This window comes from Girardinichthys multiradiatus, chromosome 6 (genome assembly GCF_021462225.1).
Source record: "Girardinichthys multiradiatus isolate DD_20200921_A chromosome 6, DD_fGirMul_XY1, whole genome shotgun sequence".
Lineage (NCBI taxonomy): Eukaryota > Metazoa > Chordata > Actinopteri > Cyprinodontiformes > Goodeidae > Girardinichthys > Girardinichthys multiradiatus.
Genome location: NC_061799.1, coordinates 24655886 through 24674344, shown reverse-complemented (window position 1 = coordinate 24674344; position 18459 = coordinate 24655886). Strand labels below are relative to the sequence as shown.

The window sequence follows — 18459 nt, the reverse complement described above, 5'->3', positions numbered from 1 at the left end:
ATGTGCTGCCCAGTGTCAGAAAGCTTTGTCTCAGGATAATGACCCAAAACACACAGCTAACAACACCCAAGAACGGCTAAGAGGAAAACATTGGACTATTCTGAAGTGGCCTGACCTAAATCCTATTGAGCATCTTTGGAAGGAGCTGAAACATGTTGTCTGGAAAAGGTATCCTTTAAACCTAAGACAACTGGAGCAGTTTGCTCATGAGGAGTGGGCCAGAATACCTGCTGAGTCGTGCAGAAGTCTCATTGACAGTTATAGGAATTGTTTGATTGCAGTGATTGCCACAAAATGTTGTGCAACAAAATATTAAGGGTACCATCATATTTGTCCAGGCCTGTTTCATGAGTTTATTTTTTTTTTATAATTCTGTTGAAGCATGTTTGAAAAGCAATGTCTGACTTTCATTTGTTCATTTTCATAGAATCTTTATTCATTATTACCTTTGTCAGATTCAAGTTATTTCTGTGACCATTGTGGGTTTTCTTTCATTAATCGAGGGATACCAACAATTTTGTCCACATGTGTATATGTATAAGCTATAAGTATATGTATAAGCTAGACAATACATAAAAACATGCATTACTAGTAGATATAACATGATTAAATATAAGAAAAGTTCAAGTGCTATGAATGCTTTTGCAAGACATTGTACAGTTTTATATTAAATTCCTTTTGTGTGTTCCTTTTTATCCCAAAAGTAGAAAATGTATATACTACATAAATGTCATGTCTAATGGTCCAATGTATGGATAGATATATAGTAGGAAGAGTCTTTCTATAATCTTGGAAGAACGATCCCTGGAGCCTGTCCTGGCAAGGCTTTGTTTTCTCTCCAACTGTATCCTGCCAATCTAAACACACACTCCTGAACTATGTCCAACACATTTGTACTGTTTGGAGGGGGGCATGAAATATTGTGATGACATGCCGTGCACCATGAATGGAGGATTCCAGTGTCATACAAGACTTTAAACACACTGACAAGTTTGTAGCTAATAGACTTGGAATAACACTTGAGCTGAACCCCTGTCTGCCCAACAGCCACAGCAGCTTAGATATGAGTACCGCACAAAGAGGGTTGACATGAAAAGGTCAGGGGGTTCCCTTCCTTGCCTTTCTTTACGCTTCTTAAATTCCTGACCTTGACGCGCCTTGTTACTTTATACAAGATATAAAGTGACCGAATCATCTCCAACTTTCATATTAACACATAAGAACAAGAGAGACAATGGTGTCCCACAAGACCAAACACCATTTTTCACAAGTGCACATTAACATTTTTCCTTACTCACTTCATTCATTGCAATATGAAAGTGAATTTTGTTAAACACACCAACACTTTCATTGCTAACTCTGTTGACCCTTAACATAAAGGGGCCCAGAATTTTCCTGAATCATCAATCATCAAATCTAAAGCAGATTACTGACTTCTGGCAGATATTCAGTCAGTCTGACATCTCAAATGTGATACGTCATATGACCTCCAGCTTCACACGTGCTTGCCCCCTCACTTATTAGAGGGTCACAGGAAAACCTTGGACCCAAAGAGAAAACAATGATCTAAAAAAAGAGACCTTGTGTTACCTTTATCTCATTTCTTTGGCCCAGCCATTCCTGCTATGTTAATATGCTTATTAAGAGTGCCTTGCAAAAGTTTTAGAAATGCCATGTATTTGTATTTAGCCCCTTTTACACTGACACCACTAAACTGAATCCAGTGAAATGCAGTGAAACCAGCTGCCCACAGAAGATAGATGGATTTATCTGTGTGTAATTTAATCTCAGTATAAATAACGCTGTGCAACATTAGTGAACAAACAGCATCATGACGACCAAGGAATACACCAAACAGTTTAGGAACACAGTTGTGGGGAAGTTAAAAGGGTCAGGTTATAAAACAATATCTCAAGCTTGGAATATCTCACAGAGCGCTTTTCAATCCGTCGTCCGAAAAGAGTGCGGTAGAACTGCAAAGCTACCAAGACAAGGCAATCCACTAAACTTACAGGCCGGAAAGGGAGAGCATTAATCAGAGAAGCAGCCAACAGGTCCATGGTAACTCTGGAGGACCTGTACTGATCCACAACCCAGGTGGATGACCGGTTAATTGTACACTCCACAAATCTGGCTCTAATTAGAGGAGTGGTGATAGGAATGCCTTGGTTGAAAGAAAGCCATTTCCATTAAATGTTTAACACATGCTATTAAGAGGACATAGCAACATCACTCTGAACACAACATCCTCATGGTAAAAAATGGAGGAGAGAGCATCATGCTACGGGAATGTTTATTGAGCTGGTCAGCTAGAAGCTGATCAGAGTTGTTAAGAAGATGGCTGGAGCTAACAAAAGGGTGGTCCTGGAAGAAAAATAGTTTGAGGCAGCAAAAGACTTGACACTAAGAGGAGATTCACATTTCTGGAGGACGACAACTGGAAACAAACAGCCAGAGCTACACAGAACGGTGTAGATCATAACATATTCACATATTCATCTGTTAGAATGGCCCAGTCAAAGTCCAGAGCTAAATCCAACTGAGAATCAATGACAGGACCTGAAAATGTCTGTTAACAGACTCTTTTTATCAAATCTGAGTGAGCTTAAACTATTTTGCATTGAAGAATGAAAAGCAGTTTCAGCTTCTAAGCACACAAGCTGGTAGAGACATACCCTGAAGATTTGCAGCTGTAATTAGAGCAGCTACGCTTAAAGACTTAGGAGGCTGAATATGTTGACCAGTCACAAAGAAATCACATCAAAATATAGTAAAGTTTGTGGATGTGACATGATAAAATGTAAGAAAAGTGCAAAGGTATGAATGATTTGCAATATCTTCATTTCTAACAAAAAGGTCACCTACAATATAATTTAGTTAGACATTTTTAAAAAGCTTCTTAGTTTTTAAGACAACAGTTTTTGCAGCCACAACTAGTCTTTACTTTAATATGAAAAGGCAGGTATTCAGAAACCATTGCACTAATCTAATAACATGCTTCTATGCTCACAAGTAAAAAATAGAAGTAAAGACACACAATCACCACACAAAGATTTCAGAAAAGTTGGGACATAAAATCTTTAACACAATGATTTGCTCATTATTTAAGCAAAGTGAAGATCTAAAAAATATCAACTGTCATTTAACTTATTTTCTTCTTTTTATTTCAAGAAGAGATCAAACCGGTCTAAATGTGTTGTTTCGAGGTCCTTCTCTTCTATCAGTTTTTAATAATACGTGAAACAACAGGAGCAATAGTTGCAAACTCAAGTTGCCCTTTTCCTTGGTTACAGGTCTAGACTATACGTTACAGCCGTATAACTTTAGCCTGTTTATTCTAGCATGTCCGTTCGCAAAGCCCCAGAGGCGAAATCAACACAAACTGTTTTTAGTGCAGATATGGTTTGTGACAAACATTGTCAGGGTCATAGATAACAAAATAGTCATAACAATTACTGCAGAGTCATCAGTCACTGCCAGGAAGACTGTGACCTAACCTTTGATTGCACTTTGTGAAATATGTACATAAAACAACACATCCATTCATATACTTTCTGTAACTGCTTTGTCTCATTCAGGGTCACTGGGGTGGGGTGGGGGACCTTAATAATGGACAGGTCGCTGGTTGATTATAAAGCCAACACAAAAACACATGAGACAAACAACCCTACACACTCACATTTGATCCCAGGTTAAATTTAGAGTTACCATTTAGCCTAACATATGTGTTGTTGGAGTGTGGGAGGAAACAAGAAAACAGCAGACATGAATCCACACAGAGAGAGGCCTGCACAGGCAAGAGCTTCATGTTCTGAGACACCATGGCATAGCCATTAAACCACTGGGCAGACTTACAAAGCAACATAAGCTGCTTTTTTATTCATCCTCAAAAGGTAAAAAAGTCTGCACCAAATATGCCACTTTATTAGGTATACCTTGCTGTTACCAGGTTAGACCATCGTTGACCCGCTGAACTGCATTAATTCTCTGTGTCATAGATTCAACATTGTGTTAAAATAATTCCCAAGGGATTATGGTTCATACTGGCAAAAAAGTACCAAAACTGATGCAAATATCCTGCTCCAGTACTCCCCAAAGGTGTTTTGCTGGTTTAAGATCTGGTGACTGATTGTTTTTCATATAACTTCAGTGCATTCTAAATAATCTTGGGCCACGACAGGCGAAAAGAATTTCGTTTGAATTTAGTTTGTTTTTGCTGCACAACATTGTTTAAGACTATTGCCTCACAGCAGGAATGTCTCTTTCAAATCTCAGCTGAGGATTTGCAATTCTTCAGTGTCTATGTGAAGTTTTTCAGGGTGTGCTGGGTTCCTTTTACGGACCAAAGTTATTGGAATTACCTTGATTGATGATTCTAAGTGAGTGCGTGAGTGCATGCCTGTTTCTGTTGTGTGTCCGTATGTTGATCCTGTGATGGATGGGTGACCTGTCCAGGGTGCACCACATGTCATGAACCATGACCTTCAGGATAGTCTCCAAGCCCCTTTTAACCCTGAACAGAGTAAAGCTAGTATGGAAAAAATTACTAAGTCACAGAGTTTTCAGACTGTTCATGGGAATGCACCAAGGAATTGTGCCCACTTTCAATGCAGTGGCATCTAAGGAAACAAAGATCATTTTTCTGATTGTCTGGTGATATTGTGAGAAGGAAAAATGATTTTTGGCAACATTCACATTTTTTTCATTTGAACACAATGTAATTTTTTTCATTAAACAATTTAAACATGTTTCAAACATTTTGAACAATATCAGCAATTATCATAACTTACAACTTTTTCTTTTCTTCTTTGTTCAGGCTTGTAGATTACAGGTTATTTTCGATTCCATGACTGAAGTTTAAAAATATGTAAAGAAGTGTGCATGTAAACAAGTAAGCACAAGGCACCTGAGAACCGAAAACTGCTGAAAAGTGATAATCTTCAATTTGGAAAGCCAAACTCTGGTATCAGTGCAAAACAGCAATGACAGCAAAGTCTTGAGTTCAAATTTGAGTTCATAAAGGGAAGATTTATATGGTGATTTAACACCCGGAGAAATGTTGCCGAAAAAGCTGGGCGACCCAACAAACAGGCAACTTAGTTATGTAGTCCAACTTGCCTGTAAATCACCACAATGAAAAAATTACTGCCTGCGAAAAAGCTATAATTCGAAACATTAAAATTGAGACAGCATTAGGATAGATGTTGTAAATCCAGCTCTGGTTCTGGCCAGCAATGTTACTCTGATGCACACAGGCATGCGTCTGCATGTTTTTTTATAACAACTCACTAAAGTAGTCTACTTTATATTAGTGAGCCATGCAGCGGTTCTGCAAGACTCACTTTTCTCCACATAATCAGTCCGTATTGTGCTATGAGGGTTTAATGGAGCTACCAATTGTATCTGTCAAAATATTTTTCAAAGGACACTGTCTCTCACATCACTCAAACAAAGTTTTCTATGTGTGGCCCTAAAAAAACGTCACTTCAAGCTAATGCTACAGGTGTTGGAAGTTAAAATTCTGATATAAAATCAGACAGGAGCTGCAGTCAGACCTCAGTCATTCAACATTAAGTCAACACTAAGAAAAAAACAGTCGCAGATGCTAAAGCTAATCCTCGTGGCTAAACATGCAGGGTCAGTGTTTAGAAAGTTATTTATAACTTTTTATAACCCTTAGGCAAAAAATGTTTCCAATGTGGTTGACTTACTTACTTCACCCATATCTTGATTGCAAAAGTGGTCAATACACCTTTTTCTATGTTGCCAATAAGCGACCACACATCCTTTCGACATATTCTGGGTAAAAAGTAAACAATCCGTTATGTGATTACTGTAAGAGATCTCTATACGTCGCCATTACAGACACTGTCATTATCCATATATAGTTATACCCTTCTTACCTTTCAGCCATGTTTCAAAATACTTCTTTGTTTCAGAAAAGTGGATTTTAAAATTAATAATCCACTTTGAAAAACAATAAAAAGGTTGGGTTTTCTGGCTCTACACTATGTTAATATATGTCATTTAGAGAAGCGTGAGACGTTAGCCTGCAATTCAAAATATACCGGTTTGAATACTGCCTAAAAGAGATGTAGATGCAATTCCCTTAATCATAAACTTCAATTGAACCAAAGAGCCCTACAGATCCAAGAGCTTAAATTACAGTTTGGTAAAAAATCTGAAAACTGGAAAGCATGTGAGAAAGCTCCTGCTAGCTCGATGAGAGATCAGAGAAGGCATTTCAAAGAAGGGGCATCATTTCTGTTGGAGTGGATCAGATGTGCAGACAGAACATTCTGCTGTGGGGTAGAAGTGGTCGCCACCAGCCACCCAATAAACTCCCACCCCGTGCCCCCTGCCCCCAAGTCTGTAACAATACAATGTACAACTGTTTGTCGCTCTACAACAGGTGGGGCAAAGTAGGGGGAAGGGGGTTGTCTGGTGTATTTTTCTCTGTCTCCATGACAGAATTCATGTGGTAAGAACAGAACAGTTGGCTAAAAGTTAAATAAGAATTGCATGTAGGTGTTACAGAGAAATAATGAGCAGGCATGTTTCTACGTGTTAGCACTTTTCTTTTAAAAGCTTGAGGCTACAGCTGCTCTAGAACTTACACTCAGCTGTTTCTCTGGGTTAAATGCTTTGTTTGCAAATTATGTGATGGATCAAAAGCCATGCAAATTTAAAAATAGGATTAGAGTCAGTAACTACATGTCTTATTTGTTTCTTGGTTCGCAAGATTCTCTTTAATTTACTCAAAGTGTGAAATACATTTTTGTTAAGCGACATACATTTACAGCATGAATATGGGTGTGCTATTTCTGATATACCTTTGTCAAATAGGTCTAGGAAAACTGCTGTTCTCCCAACATTTCCCATTGCATCAATGCCTGCGTCAGTAAACCTGTGACCAGTGATTAGCATTACCATGTACCAATTGATGGCAATGGCCTTGAAAAGGTGAAAAGATCCCACAAGCTTTTCCACACCGCAGCTCCAAATTTAGGTGGAGCCACAGCCCAACAGACAAACGTGAAGCGCTCTACACTCCAGGCTGCAAAATGATAACTTGCATACGGTGGTTGTTAAGGGGGAGCAGTAAATATCTATGGGGTTAGCTAGGCCCCCCCTTCAGGCTGCCACACTAAACACAGTCACTTACATCACCTCAATCGTCACTGCAACAATGTTCCTAACAGCCAATTTGGTCTCTGGACTGAGCCAGCTGTACTGTACCTGCAAATACTTCTGACAAAGCACACATCTATGGCAGGACTGACTGGATTTTCAGCAGCAAATCACAAATTTTTTGGCTTATACACACATACATACACAACTGGTCAAACGTTTTAGAACGCCATTCTCATTTAATGGTTTTCTTTATGTTTATGACTATTTACATTGTACGTAGATTCTCAATCAAGGCATCAAATCAGTAAATGAACTCATATCCAATTATGTAGCAAACAAAAAATTGTAAAATAACTTTAAATATGTTATATTTTAGAATCCTTAAAGTAGCCGCACTTTGCTGTAATGACTGAAATATTAACCTTTAGCCATCTCTCAATGAACCTCTGGGAAGTTCTTTCTCTTTGGAAAACCATTTCAGGTGACCACCTCATGAAAACCTTATAGAGAATGCCGAGAGATCAAAGCAGTCATCAAAGAAAGGGTGGCTATTTTGTAAAAATATAAAATATAAAAATGTTTAGATTTATTTTACACTTTTTGTTTACCACATGGGCTGCATGGTGTCGCAGTTGGTAGCACTGTTGCCTTGCAGCAAGAAGGTCCTGGGTTCAATTCCCAGCCTGGGGTCTTTCGGAATGGAGTTAGCATGTTCTCCCTGTGCATGCGTGGGTTCTCACCGGGTACTCTGGCTTCCTCCCACAGTCCAAAGACATAAATGTTAGGTTAATTGGTCAGTCTAAATTGCCCTTAGGTGTATGAATGAGTGTGTGCATGGTTGTTTGTGTGTTGCCCTGCGATGGACTGGCGACCTGTCCAGGGTGTACCCTGCCTCTCGCCCATAGACTGCTGGAGAAAGGCACCAGCTCCCCCATGACCCACTATGGAATAAGCAGGAGAAAATGACTGACTGTTTACCACATTATTCCATGTGTGTTCATTCACAGGTTTGTTGTCTCTGGTGAGAATCTACAATTTAAATAGTCATGAAAATAAAGAGATTGATTATCCATGCGTATACTGCACATTAGCACAGTAAGTAGGCTTTAAGAGGGCGAGAACAAAAACACTCTTTTCAGCCATGACTCACTTTCAAAAGGAAAATAAAAATAGCGAAGTTTCAAAATATTCAAACATTATTAAGGTACCTGGTCTTGAAATTGAACAATTACATGTACATCTTAAACCAGACCTGAACATTTTTGCTTTGTTTGGTAGCTCTATTAGCACCCTGTAGAGTTTTGAACAAAACAAACACACAAGTGAGGGCTGCACAATATCTTACTATCATAATCCCAGTGTGCACATTTATAATATTGCAAAGAGCTGTTGGGACTTCATCTGCACAAGTTCTTTTCAGGATACATCTATGGTAGGTTATATGGCCCCTCTAAATTGCCTTAAGTGTCAGTGTGTCCATGCATGATAGTCTTTCCTGAGTGTCTTTGTGTTGCCATATAGACTAGCAACATGTCCATAGTTTACCGTGCCTGTTGCCAATTGACCACCGGCCGCCTGGAACGCTTTAAGGTTCAGGAAGATGTAGAAAATGGATTGACAAATGTTAAATTCAGCATTGTTTGGTTATTATTTCCACTTGTCCTGAATTTACACATTGATGCCAATAAAATATTGACCCTGTTGGATGGAGCCTCATTGCAATAAACACTCAGACCTGACACAGATCAGAGTGGCCAACATGCTAAAGGTCACAGAGAGTTGGAAGCAATAATATCAAAGTCTAATTTCCTAATTTGATGCAGTCCAGCTTTTAAATTTGTATTTACTGAAGCCAAAAGTAAAGTGGCTCTTTCTGTGGTGAGCAGCTTGTTTTATGCACTGTTTTATGTTTCTGCTAATACTGTTTTGTTTTTTTCTAAATCATAGTTGTTTTCAGTAAGATGACATAAAGTTTCAGTTGTCAGTATGTCATGTTTTATTGTTGGCTGGTCAAAATTATTTTTGGAATAATTGAGACCCGTCAACAATCTGATCCTCAACAACAAACATAGTTACTCATGTAGCCCATTGAAAAAACAAGTTTCAGCATCACAAAATTTTATATTACATGTTGGGGCCATCCATTTTGGTCGCACATTTTGACACACGCAGCTCAACAGACGTCGCAGCTTTGATGTCACCAAGAGTGTAAAACCCAGAGGAGATGAAAGTTTCGGGGCCATTTCCAGCGTGTCTCACAGGACAGCAACGGAGGCGCATATGTGGAGAGACAAAAGCTCGCAGGCGAACCTTTGCTCCACAAGGCCATTCCCGGAAGAGCTTGAAAGCTGAAAATCTGTCTGATACAAGAAGATCAGAGGATTTATTTGCTGATTGAAGACCACGCCACACTCGGCGCAGGTGAAACCCACCGAGGTTCTACGTCCAAGGAGATGAGTTTCCCTCCTTGTTGATTCAGTCGACTAAACGGTAGGTCATCTTTTCACCTCCTGGAAGGATGAGAAATTAAGTTTTTTTTCCCCCTCCTTAATTCGATCACGGACGCGTGATCTCCCTCCCCTCCTTTTCTTCAGACCTGATCCATACTCAACCGGTGGAGAGAAGAAATCAAGCTCAAAGTAATTTCATTCTTTTTATATTAAACCGGATAGGTGCATTAAGATGTCTGGGCAGGATGAGGCAGTAAAGGTTTATAATCACCACTAGTTAATCTAAGGTATTAACTTGTTGCATGCAATACTGATTGAAGTGTTTTATGCTGAGCTGTGTTTTGATTTGCTGCGCAAGCGCTGCTGAATTGTGCGCGGTTAATGTTTTGTCCAGCTGATCCCAAATCAGCCAGGAGTTTGTTGAGAATGAAAATCATGTACTTTCATGCTATTAGTTTATTTTGCATGTGGGAACATTAAACTGAGATTTAACATGAGTGAGCCTTGAGGAGGAATCACAGATCACAGCAGGAGTCAGGATGGAACAAGGGTGAAACAGAGGTTAGGAAGTTCTCAACAGCTGCAAGCAGTAAATGCTGGTTGTATGGACAATAAGCAATAAATGTCGACTTTTGGGCATGGTATAGATACCACAAGGGAACTTGGCTGATTTACAGCACCAGACTGCATAAGGGGGAGGCACAATCAGTGAGCTTTGAAGTTGAGGGTATAAGATGGGCTGGCATTTGTAATGAGGTAGAAGTCTGGGTAGAGACAGTCATGCTTTGCTGAAACCTGCGATCTCTCCGTAAGGCCTCACGTAATTATCTTTCTTTGTGTTATTCTGTATGTATTCATTTTGCACTGGAAATCATTGGATTTATTATCTTCCAAATTAAACTTGTGTTAATCTTAATTTCCTGCTCTTCATCTGTTCTTTCTCACGACATCCGGACTGGGTGAGGTTGAGGCCGCAAGGATATCAGTGATAGCATTATTTTACCTCAACAAGTTAGAAGTTGGACTTTTAAAAGTTTTTCATTCAAGGCAACTGCGGTCTGGGTCTCGCCCGACCACTCTGTTCCAGTTTTATTGCTGGAGATCTTCCACTGAGTTCCCGCCTCAGAGTTTTATGACCCTTTGTCGAGATTTGGGGCGATCAGCTGGTTGTGGCTAAAGGGGCGTGGCCTCACCGTTTTATCAACTGATCGCTGCAATCGAGACATCAACACAACAGGAGGACTTCTCTTTCCATTTAACCCAAATTACACATTTTGTCCATAAAACTACTGGTTTGATCTTCATAGACACTAAATGCGCATATATTTTTCTTTTATTATAATTGTTAGGTAGTCAATTTTATCCCCTTTGTGTAGAATGGTGCTGTTAGTTAGGTGAAGGTTTTTGGACCAGAATAATGGTATATCAGGATTATTTGGCTTCAATAAGTCTTCATATATATATATAATTAAGAGAAGCGTTTGTGATAATTTCGTGCAAGAGTGATTTATCTGTCAAAACAAGGTCGAAGTTCCCCCACCTTCGGTGAAGTGGTTGAATAAACAGTGACAGTTGATGGTTCTGGTTAATGCTTCGTCTCCTTGCTTATTAGCATGAAATTACGTAGAAGACATCTTCAAACAAAATCCCAAAGTCACAGACATATCCGAGAATAAAAAAAAAACAGTGAGCAGAAACTCAAACTACTGAGATCACAGTTAGCACACTGGATGCTCTGAATAATGACAGTATGAATAATACCTCTAAAAACATGCCTGCATACGTATCAGTATAAGCCCCTCATCTGTGAAACACAGAGGTGGAAAGATTTTGGTATGGGCTTCTTTTGTAAAAGCCCCAATGGGGCACTTTGCAAACTTTGATGAAACCGAATAAATCTTTGTGGTAAATCTAGTGTCCAATTATTCAAATAAGTCAAATATGAGCCCATCTCTGAGACACTTAAAACTTGTCTCAAACTAGAATACAGGAGTACAACAGAAATGTTTGGGGGGTGAATAGTATTCAAGGGCCACCTCAAGCCCAAACATCTTTTGTTTAATCGAGACCTTAAGAGAGCAAAGCAGAAGAACGTCATACAAGTGAGAATTACTTCCACAAACTGGTGAGGGGTTAAAAATGTTTTCCATTTTGTTTAAAATATTATTGTTTTCTGATAGAGCTTTGGAAGAGAGGGGGGAAAATGTGTCGCCTTTTTACCCTGCTTATATGTTTTCTGTTCTGCCGCTTTATCCCTACAAAATTACACCACTTCTCTATTTCTCCACATTTATCCAGTGAAAAGAGAGGGTCATGTCATTTTCAATGAGGCTTTAGGAGAACCAAACCTTTGTGAGAGCATGAGAGCACAGAAAGGATGTCAAACAAAACCTGCCTTGGAGGATTCTAAGCACAAAAGGGGGCGACGGCCGCATATCAAAACATTCAAACCAAATTTGGTGGGAGGTGGACCCCTGAGAGAGAGGATTAGGTTCCTAGAGAATGTCTCAAAAATTGAGTTCTTGAAAGCTTTGTAGTTTGGAGATGGTAGAGTTGTGAGAAGAGCCAAGGTTATTTGACTAACCTGGAAGTCAAAGTTCCCCTCAAAGTTTTTACAAAATCAAAGATTTTATAATCATTTACATCCTCTAAAGTTAAACCAGTGTCCTATAACCTTACTATTAAAGTTTTCAATGCAAATAACAAATAAATAAAATGTTTTTAAAAACACATTTTGCAATCTAGCAACAATTTAACATCCCTCAACAGTCCCACTGAACTCTACAAAGATGTTAATCTCTCACAATAAAGCACCAGTACAATCTATTGAGTATCAAGTATCAATACCATATTTTTAATGAGCGTTCTGCATTCATCAAGTGAAAGCAATCAGACTCAGTTTAAACTCATTTGAAATGAGGCATACAGCAGTCAGCCCTGAAATGTTTGCCTCACATGGTATACTCTGGGTTCACTCAGGCAGATAAGCACGTGTGGTCATGGCTCCTAAAATACATTCCCAAGAATAAAAAAAAAATAACTAAGTGAGGGACTGGCAGTCAGGGTGTAAATGTTTAGCAGAACAATGGCGCTCCTACTGTGTCCTGTAAATAGTTTAACAACTGCTAAATTTTCCAGGAAAAGTAGCAGGAAGTTTGATGGTTGTGCAATAGATTTATTAAAGGCTCCACAAAAATTATTTAACCGGTTTTGAATGTGTAACTGGATGTGTAATCAGTCTAACTTCTTTTTCCCAATAGCAAGGGGCTTTTTAAATAAAGATTTTAAAAACTAAACCTTGGATTTCTTTTTAGACCAAATAAAGAAGACATATGATTCTACTCTTTATGTCAGTGCTAGATAAAACACAAAGTCATTTCTAATATCATGTTTTTTTCTATAGACTCAGTAGTAGTAGTAAGAAAAGTAGAAATTTCAGCATTTCAGATGATGCCCACCATACGTCCTTATGAACATTCTTCAAAGAAGTTTGAAAGGTTACTGCAATTTCTTCTACAATATGCAGACTGAGGACCACAGAGGTCATTTCCAGATTGAAGAAGGGATTTGTCATGGGTCATTGGTGAAAGGGCAAGAAGGCACAAACAGGGAGCAGCTTGCATGCTCACATTAGCCTGTCTGAGTCACAGAGTTTATCAAGAACTGTTCAAGCTGAAGGAAGTTTATAGATAGATCCTGTCCATCTCATTGCAGGTGCTCTCTCCTTCAAGGAATGCATTCTGCTGGTGGGGATGAGGGTCTGTGGGAGGGGGTGGGGCGCCATCAACATGGGTGTCTAATGTCTTATGTGTTCTGGGAGTTAGTTCAAATATTGGGATAGATTTTCTTCTGGGGTAGGGTGGGTGGTCAGCCTTGGGTGGGGATAGGCATTGTTTGGGTCTGGGCGGTTCCGGTTTGGATTCTGGTTCCGGTTCCTGATGGTTCTCGGTTCCGATTCTGTCTGGGGGAGTGGTCTGTATGGTTTGGGAGTAGGGAGTTGTTCTCGGGGTGGAGTGGTCTTGGCTTATGGCTGCCTGGCATATAAAACTTTGAAATTAGCCTCTAATTAAATCTTTCACAGTTCTGAAGGACCTCCGACTGTAAAAATATTGCTACAGTGTTTGACTTTAAAAAATGAGGGAGAAATACATTGTTGAAGCTTTTATAGCTGATAGTAGTTAATCTAGTCAGTGATTTGATTTTCAAACTTGTATTTAGCATGCCTAAGTTGTACTTAATGTCAGATCTGGATGATCCCAGATCCAAGTTCTAATGTCAGAGATAAATGGAACACAGCATATGTAGCCATCAGCACTTGTTACTGGTTCACTGCCATCCATTTCAGTTTGTACTGGGAGTTCTTGAAATATTCTTCTCTGTATTTGATCAAAGATCGATGTGTTCAAACAACTCATCTTTATGGCGGTTTGTGTTTATTAATTCTACTTCACGGTCAACTTCATATTTACATACAAATAATTGATAACAAAGTACCAAAAGCAGCAGATTCTTTGTCTAAATTAAATAAAGGACATGCTCCACGGTATGAGAGGAGTCTTAGACCTGCGAGCAACATTACAGGCTACACACATCCGTTAGAGAATTGAAGAAAGAACATTAATATCTGTCAAATTTTATTACAAGGTGACAACTGTCAAGATATTTCCTATGAAACAAGAGCATAAACCTTCTGCTTTTAGCACAGCACGGGTTCTAGGAACAGGATCAGAGATATGGGCACACACCTACCTAGCAATTCATGGTCATCCATACCAGTGCAACTGGGCTATTTAGGGAAGACTCGCCTACTAATATGGTGTACCTGTGTAAACTTATAAAAACCCATTGAGTTCAGTTTTTGATCAGATTATTTCAGCTGTAAATTTGGCAGAATGTTCTTCAAACGATCTACTTTGAAACAAAGAAACCGGAAACAGCATTGTCATTAAAAAAAAACACCTGTCTTTGAACCACTTACATTTTAACATAAACATTGACTCTACCACTATCTTATATATCTGCTTGGAGCTATACAGAGACCAGCTGAACAGCCACCTGCATTTGTCTTGAAAGAAAACCACATCACCGGTTCAGGTCTGTCTGGCCCACACATTTTCATTAAACACATCGTTTATCCTGTGGGTTTCAAACGAATGTACAAAGCTATCAAAGAACCAGAGAGAACAGTCAAACATTTGACAGCTTGAACTGTCTGAGATAACGTGTGGGCCAGTGGAAAGGGTAGTAAAACCTCAAGATAAATAACTAAACATTTACATGTTTTGTCACGTAGCACTGCAAACACCTATGTATTCTAATGGGATTTTATGTGACCAACACTTATGTAATAATGAAGTTGAAGGAAAAGTTATACATAGTTAACCAAACTGTTTACAAAAGAAAATTGGAAAAGTGCATCAGTGTTCCGTGTTTGACAGGACAACTATTAATTGAGTGGTAAAAAAGAAAACCATTGTTATAAGAAAGCCATACGAAGTCTAATTTAAAGTTTTCCCTAAGCCACGTTAGGGGACACAGCAGTCATGTGGAAAAATGAGCTCTGGTGAGATGAGACCAAAATAACCACGTGCTAAACAGTATGTGTGTTAGATAACGAAACACTGCACATCACCCTGAACACACCATCTCCTCTGTGACATGTGGTGGTGGCAGTATCATGCTGTGGGGATGTTTTTTTTTTTTCAGCAGGGACAAGAAAACTGCTCCGAACTGAGGGGAAGATTATTGATGCTAGCCGTAAAAATAGAAAATAAACCTACTAAAATACATAGAGGGCTGTGGTTGTAATATAAGGAAATTGTGGTAAAGTGTGAGGGGTGTGAATATTTTTGTGAGGCACTGAGGCATCTGTCATTAAGACATTGGGAACCTTCCTGCCTATCTAGAATTGAAATTGACATTAGCAAAAATCCTCCAAATTATATGTCTAAACCAATGAACCTCTTTGTCTCCACACGTTTGAGCAATACAACAACAGAACAGGTGAAAATATGAGGCTTGTTGGTTGCGCGTGGCATTTAAAAAGTGACAGTTATATGTTTTTTGGTCATGATGAATGATGAATGCTGAGTGGTATGCAGGTGGTAGTCACATTCACAGATCTAGTCACACGCTTTCTCAGCACACTATAATACAGTAATGTTGCTTTCACTGCTTCCAAAGAAACTGAGCATTACCACGCATTAAAGTCAGACATCTCTAAAGGCCCTGCATTTGTCCATCCTTTTGTTGGGGCACACTATATTTAGCAGCGCAGGATTTTAGAACAGCTCACCCCTGCTAAAAACAGAAGACAGAAAAGCCCACACCCATTGTCAGACAGTGTGCCCACTGGGAGGCCGAAGGTGCAGAAGGGGGGTTTTTTGTTGCTTTTCCAAAACTAGTCAATGCTCCCTTGTCCACCTGCATATCTGAAATCCCACTCTGCATGCTTGTGATTTCTAATCCAGAGACAGGAATTCTTTCTTTCCTCACAGCAAATAGCTTAGGGTGAAGGGGCAGTTTTACAGGCTCCTAGCCAACCTCCTGTCAGAGACACGGGTTGTGATGGAGGCAAATTCTCCAGCCAAAGAGACGTGAATCTAATTCCTGGCAGAAATCCAGCCACAAAGCACATGATTACTGCTTGCTGAGGTGATGAAGCTCACACTGAAAACACAATCATGTAACACCTGATGGAATACCAGCATACACACGGCGTAAGTCAACCTGCATGTCCACAAACACAGAGGCGACTGAGAAACAGGGGCAAAAACACTACAAATATCCACTCTGATGGGTAGATGCAAGTAAAGCTGCTTTGCAACTTTTCATAGATGTTATAGCTCTTTTCTTCTGTCCAAGGAGCATGCAGACGTGTCCTCCCCTGTTATTCACACAGCAGGTAACAGCTAGAAAACATCTGTGTGTGCACATGATAATCTCACCTGCCCGAGGTCCAGGGTAACGTTGACTTCATTGTAGACAATTCCCCTGGAGAGAGGTGGGCTCTGCCACCACCGCTCTGTCCCATCAATTGCATTGGTCACTGGGTGGGCTTTGTTGGGATCCAAAGAGTTGCAGTAGTCACAATACTGACCCTAGAAAGGCATTTTTTTTTATCATTTAGGGGCAGAAAAAGCCAACAACAGAGACAGCTACATTAATCATTAATCAGAGGAATCCTATGAGTGGAATTTCTGTGAGAGCTTCAGAGATCTGTTGAAGGAGATTTCCTTTAGGAAATGTGGGAAACAAAGAGTGTAATATTATTTCTGGCAGTTGTACAAGTTGTTCAAGGCAACCAAAAACCGCGAATGCTCCCTGTAGTGTTATTAACGCTCCTGCTTGCCTTTATAAATTGGATTGAGCAATAGTAATAATAATAATTTCATTACTCAATTAATGTAATAGTAATAATAACAACAACAAACATCACATAGAGAGAAATATGTTGTCTACCTTAAATTTCCTTACCTGTATATTCTGAGTAGGGAGACCCAGAGTAGGTCCTCCGACAAGTTTACAGTACAGATCAGTTCTCGGTGCGCCAGCCTCATCCTGGCCGCAGGTTGCCGTCGCAGATATGCCGGAACCCTCTGCGAGGTTGAAGTACGGCGGATTCAAAGTGAAGCCTGTCAAGTCATTAAAAGTCTCTTGACCGCCCGCGTCCCTGAGAAGCGTGGTCCCAAAGGCCAACAACAGCGCAGTCAGGAGATGAGCTCCTATCCTCCGCCTCGGCGTGTTCTCCATCAGAGATTCTTGTAGATGCCGAGCGCAACCCGCCGCCTGAGTGGAGGAGCTCTTGTCATCTGAAGCTTTCCATGAAATTGATTTTTTTATTTTTTTATGCGAGAGGCTCTTTCAGTAGATCTGCGCCTTCGCAAATGTTAAACTTCAGCCTTTGTCAGCGCCTATGTTCCACCGCTGGAGGTGCGCCCTCTTTTCCGGCGCATATCCGCAAAGAAACAAGGCGAGTTTCCCTTGGTCCAAACTGAACTGTAGCGCTTCAGAGGAGCTCTCAGGTGTCACAGTCGTCTGTGAGCTGCACTCCTCAGTGAGCTGTGAGCGAGCAGGGGCCAAAGGTCTGTTAGCACGATTAGCACTGCCTTCACTCCCCCACCAGACACGTGTATCTGTTTTCCTATCGCCCCTGAATAACAAGCTTACCTCGAAGCCGTCTTATACGCTCTTACTAGGCTGTAGGTTATTAGACTGCAGTTCAGCTCAGAAGTTTAGATAATCGGAATAGTCATTTTTGATTGGATTTATTTATTTATTTAGTCAGCTCAGTGGCGGTTCTTGCATAAATAACGCACGGGCCAAGCGGACCCCGTCTGCCAACCTTTGCAAACGACCAGACTCACACTTCCCCAAGAAACCCCACCAAAAACCTTTAATAGGCAACTTATGTTAAGCATTAGGAATTTAAAAATAATTGTTCTCTTGTGGAAAAGAACCCGATAAACATAGTAATTTATTAAAAGAACTGAAAACTTACAGCACAAGGAAATAGGAGTTCCAGGCCAAAAACTGGGGAGAAAGACAAGAGCAGGCAAACAGGAGAATCCAGCAGAGAACAAAGGAAACCAGTGAGCTAATACACATAGTAGATGACCAATTACCCAGAACAACTAATCAGAGGAAATGAGGAGCAACTGAGGAAGAGTGAGAGCAGAGGAGCTGAGGGACGAAGACTAATTAACACAGAGGAGCTGAATAGAGAAGCAAACTTAAGCTTTTTAAGCTACTTAAATACTGTGCTTTCCGAAATCTGAGTTGATCCCAATACCAAAAAAACATATTTTTGTTTTGTGATTTCACAGTGTAGAGGTTTCATAGTGTTTATTTAAGGACTAAAACTTTAAAGCTAAAC

General features: G+C 39.9%; 1 protein-coding gene across 1 annotated transcript in view; it reads right to left on the bottom strand.

Annotated features, from left to right (window-relative positions):
• Positions 1-17586, bottom strand: part of LOC124869873 (laminin subunit alpha-3-like) — a 98494-nt gene extending 80908 nt beyond the window's left edge. Inside the window, exons 1-2 of the mRNA XM_047368073.1 lie at positions 17061-17586; positions 16532-16684 (exon numbers count right to left, since the gene is read on the bottom strand). Coding sequence (XP_047224029.1) covers positions 16532-16684; positions 17061-17336 — 429 coding nt within the window. The 5' untranslated portion in view covers positions 17337-17586. The remainder of the gene's footprint in view (positions 1-16531; positions 16685-17060) is intronic.
• Between the last annotated feature and the right edge of the window lie 873 nt (positions 17587-18459).